The sequence below is a fragment of the Cyphomyrmex costatus genome, unplaced genomic scaffold, assembly GCF_001594065.2.
Source record: "Cyphomyrmex costatus isolate MS0001 unplaced genomic scaffold, Ccosl1.0 scaffold14, whole genome shotgun sequence".
NCBI classification, from domain to species: domain Eukaryota; kingdom Metazoa; phylum Arthropoda; class Insecta; order Hymenoptera; family Formicidae; genus Cyphomyrmex; species Cyphomyrmex costatus.
Window position 1 is genome coordinate 1,327,807 of NW_017275390.1, and position 5,056 is coordinate 1,332,862.

Below are 5,056 nucleotides of genomic sequence, written 5' to 3' on the forward strand. Positions count from 1 at the left end.
GGGAGGGGGGGGGGAGGAGAAGAAGAGAGAATTCGTCGGTCGCGCGAAGTCAAACGAAGTTCGACTCACGCATGGACGTCAAAGAGAACCTTAGAGGAAAAGGACGAGAAGATCAGTTTGACGACGAAACGCTGTAGGCACGCGACAGAAACTCGAGGGAAGGGAGATGGGGGGGGGAGGACGCGCATGCGCACGCCGCTTAGTGACGCTTCCCGGCGCGCGCCGCGTAGCCACGCTTCTTGCCATACGCGCGTCACGCCGTCACGTCTGGTCTGAACCATCTGAACATTGTCGCGAACGAGCGCGGTTTTGTTGAGAGAATTCCTTTTAAGAACGCGTGCGCGCGCGAAGATCGCCGTGATCGAAATCGCGAATAAGGGTGAAAGGAGTGGAAAAGGAGCCAAGCGTCCGAGTCAGTTTAAAGCGGTTCGAGCGAACTTTCTGGAAGCGAAGGGGAAAGAGTGAGAGACCGGATTTTCTCTTCCATTTTGAAAAAACACAAGCGGCTTGAACCCGATTATTAGTGTTGTTCGGACACATCTGTGTCAATAGCGGTCAACAGCGGTTTCTTTTTCGTTTGTTTTGATCTCGACACCTCTCCACGGTGTCGGTTTAAAAAAAAACCGGAGGATCAAGGAGCGTCCTGTGTCCCACAGGGACGGAGATCCATTTTGAGAAGGAGACAAGCGGTCGAATTGGAAACGGCGTCACTTTTGACTTGACACGTTCTCGGCGACACTGCCTTTCACCTTGGTCATTTATATTGCGTTAAATTCGGAAAAGAAGGAAATTAGAAAAGTGAAAAACTATCACTGAAAGAAGAAACGGCTCAATTTTGTAAACGAAAAATAAGTGTCTGTCACTGCCTTTTGATATAACTTAGCAACAGTGTTTTTCATCGTAGTTTCCATTAATTTCGAGATCTTCGAATCTCGATTCTTGTGATCCTTCGACGAAACATGAAGCTAGTAGCGAACGTGCTTGATAAAATCAGCGATCATCATGACATACATTTGATGTTACTTTCGCGACAACCATACTTTTTGGACACCTTATCTACGTCTGTGTTACTTTGTGAACTTCAGGCATGTTCGACTTTCAAGTATCAATTTTAATTTAAGCATACCGCGTAACTTCGTGATTAATCATGATATTCACCTGACACCGTATAAGATATGTACAAATCTTATTAATGTTTTGCGAGAAATTTTGATTTTTATAAAGACCTATATATCTTCTAAATATTCTTCCACCTTTATACGTTTTATAATTTTATGTAATTTGCCGAATATCATTTGTCACGTACTTAAAGTATGTCCATCTTATTGTTAACTTTAATTTATTCCAATTTCACATGGCGTCCATGTTATACCGCGTGATATTTTCTTATAGTGATATATTTTCTTATATTTTACGTTAAATAATTATGTTCGCGTTGAACCTTAATTTGCATAAATATTTCTGTACTTTTAATTTATTTTTAATTTTTTAAAATATTTTTGTTCTACTTATAAAATTAATACAAATTATATGATTTCTATAAATTATTTTATAATACATTTTACACATATATTTTAATTTTCATATGCTATATATTAAAAAATTTTTAGCATTAAAATATTTAAATATTTTGAGTTTCTCTTAAAAATACACTTTTTGTACAATTTATCCAAATTTTAATATAATTTTTATGCAATTATGTGTTGCTCAATAAAATATATATTCATCGTATTTACAGAATAATAAAAATTTATAAAATGACATATAATTATTTTTGTATGTGATATAAAAATGTAAAATTGTAAAGATGTAAGTTTTATAAATATTAATATGAAATTTTGTTATAACATACATATCTATTAAATTACAGAAACGATAGTGACATACACAGTGAGCAGAATGTTCAGTTTTCACAAACCAAAGGTGTATCGATCTAGTACAGGCTGTTGCATTTGCAAAGCTAAATCCAGCAGGTAAAAATATTGTATTATTCAAATATTTATACATATATGTATGTATGTCATATGATGAAAATATAATAGTATAGTTATATATATAATTTTTAATTCTTTTATTTTTTCAAAATTAATATTACATTATTTTAAGTTAAATTAATATTACAATTCATGTTGACATTAAAATCTTATATAATATAAATGTTATTTATGTAGTAAGAGTTAATGTCATGATATTAATTCATAACATATTGATGACATTACACATATTTTGTTATTATATAGTTACATATATATTATTTTATTTTTATATTGTTTTGATATAATAAGTGTTTATAAATTTTTATAGTTCGAGATTCACAGATAGTAAAAAATATGAAGATGACTTTATGCTATGTTTTCAACTCGATGAAAGACGTAGCGGAGAGATATGTAATGCTTGTGTGCTTCTGGTAAAGAGATTTAAGAAGCTTCCTCCAGGAAATGAACGCAACTGGAGACATGTTAGTATCTATATTGAGTGATAATCTTATTTTTATTATTTGAATTTTAATCTTGTGGATATATAAATATCATTATTTATTAAATTGCTTTTTGATTCTCTTGATTCAATTTTGATTGTTCTTAATTACAATCAAAACAAATATTTTTCTACTTTATGAAAGAGAGAATTATACAAACTTCTTTTTTGTGACAATTGCAAGGTATCAAATTTTTAACTTGACAAGTGACTACTGTAACATTAAGATATACAACACATTTGATATTTCAAATTATATTATCATTAAGTTTAAATCAATTTTTTTTACAGGTTGTAGATGCACGTGCTGGTCCTGGTATTAAGTCACTGACAAAATTTAAAGCAAAAAATAAAAGAAAAGTTAAAGATGCATCTGACAAACTCGGTAAGAAGAAACATGTCTATGTAAAAGCAGAAGCAGATCGAGAACAAAGCTCACCAATAAGCGATGACTTAATAGGTTGGTTAAACTGAATATACCAAATTTTTTTTATTAATCTAATGTACATGATTCAGCATTTAGAAAATATTAAAGTTAAAAGATAGAAATAAAAATTAGGTATTTTAATAATATATCTTATTAATATTTAATAATTTTATTAACACATTCTCTTTTTTTTTTATTGTAGAAGATTATACATTGGCAGATAGTAGTAAAGCTTCGAGCAGATCGGAAAGCATCTCGGATGATGACGATGATATTGGCTCTAATGATAAACAACTGGATCTCGTTCAAGATCAAGATATGAATGATGAAGATGATAATGGTTTTTTGGATTTATCTTATTACAAAAGGTAATATTATGAAAGCATTTCATAAATACTAAGAATTTTGAAACTTAATTTGCAAATTAAGAATTCTTTACAAAAATTAAGAATTTAAAAAAAATTAAACTTAAAAAATTTGTGAAACATTTTATAAAATCTAAAGAGTAGAGATGACTCAATAGCTACTTCTATTTATTATACATTTATATATTTCTTACATTTACATGTTTATTATGAATGTATATTTCTTTTATTGATACATCAAAATATTTTTTATTATATATATATATAATATATATTTTAATTTGCGTTTATTATATGATCTTTCTTTTGTTTTATACAGAGAAATTATTTGCTGTGGCAGCATTTTCAGAGGCGCCAATGGTGAAATTATAATATGTCCGTCTAGCCTGAAACCTTGCGTAAATCTTGCCAGGCGGAAACTTCTTTCTTCTTTAACAGTTGCCAGTCCCACTCACAGTTGTGCATCCACCAGTCCTATTCATAGCGTTGAATCGCCATCAAGTTCGGAAACAAGTTCGAAACAAACGAAGACAGATAGCGACTCTTCATCCGATTCTGGTTACGATGAATCCTCCAATCCGGGTGAGAGCAAAATAGCGAAGAATGTCCAAGTTCAAGCAGATGTGAAAATGATAGAGGAAGCTGTGAGACCTATAGAACTCGATCAGTTATCGAGTTGCAAAACCTTACAATCTGTCAACGTTACTAATCAGTCACTTCAATCGGTCTCCAATTAATGTCGGCCCTTTATAGAGGGTTAATTTATTCCTTTACTTATGACACACACGCATAAATATGTACATATATGTATACAGGGTGTCTATTAGATATTTTTTATTGCAATTTTTTATAAAATCTTCAATATAACGAACTTTTTTTGGCAAAAATTTCAAATTTTTAATTTTTAAAAAATTTTATATTTCTACAATACATAAAGCAAATTTTTACAATATTTAATTCTTTTAAATTTCAATTTAGAGACGATTTTTCCTCATGGAGAATATTCGAATTTTAATTTTGTAATAGAATTTTTAAAATCTTGCTTATTTAAATTATTTTTCATTATATTACTATACATTGTTAATTCTGCTTTACTTATTGTTTAAGTTATTTTTCATATTATTACATATTGTTAATACATGAGGATAATTAAATAATACAAAAACGTTATTTCTTTAAAAAAAAATTTATTAGGATTTTATGGGAAATGTTTTATGTAGTCAATTCTAAAACACGAAAGGAATACTTAACGATGATAAAAAGTTTTTCTCTCGAAAGTGAAACCGTTCATGATTAAAGTATATTTAAAACATCTACCTAAAAATCCGTACAATTTCTTTTTATGGAAAATATTTTCTCTGGAATTAGTACATCTCGCACAAGATACAGTAATTTGTTGCAGTATAACACTATCACCCTGTATATACGAATAGGTATAAGCTAACGTTAATTAAGTGCACTATCCCCGGGCAGCAAAGTGGCTCTGAAAGGTTTCAAACCTTCACCTCGAAGGTTTAAATGCCATTTGGATGCAATTTATTATGCTAAGAATAAATAGAATTAATCGTAGCAAAGGACTGACGTAAACCGCCATTTCTCGAATCGATAATTTTTAAGTCTTATATTAAGCAATATAAACACACATCAAAGTTCTGTGATGATATTGTAAAGTAAGAGACGCTCAGATTTCTTATACCGAACAGCGATCCGAGTTGGCGGTTTACGTACTCATTTTTCTAACACGTCAAGTGCCACCGCTTAAGGGGAGAGATATGTAGGGTGTACTGAA

At 30.8% G+C, this 5,056-nt stretch overlaps 1 protein-coding gene across 1 annotated transcript; it reads left to right on the forward strand.

Annotated features, from left to right (window-relative positions):
- Positions 1–1,899: 1,899 nt before the first annotated feature.
- LOC108783020 (protein FAM60A) lies at positions 1,900–4,004 on the forward strand. Its single transcript, XM_018551438.1, has 5 exons — positions 1,900–1,973; positions 2,305–2,458; positions 2,767–2,935; positions 3,105–3,270; positions 3,587–4,004. Exons 1-5 carry the CDS (start codon positions 1,900–1,902, stop codon positions 4,002–4,004), a joined length of 981 nt encoding a protein of 326 aa, XP_018406940.1.
- The last annotated feature ends 1,052 nt before the right edge of the window (positions 4,005–5,056 follow it).

Coding starts and splice junctions, on each gene's coding strand:
- LOC108783020 (XM_018551438.1), top strand. CDS start 1,900: ATGTTCAGTTTTCACAAACCAAAGGTGTATCGATCTAGTACAGGCTGT. Junction 1,974..2,304: donor TGCAAAGCTAAATCCAGCAG/GTAAAAATATTG, acceptor AAATTTTTATAG/TTCGAGATTCACAGATAGTA. Junction 2,459..2,766: donor ATGAACGCAACTGGAGACAT/GTTAGTATCTAT, acceptor TTTTTTTTACAG/GTTGTAGATGCACGTGCTGG.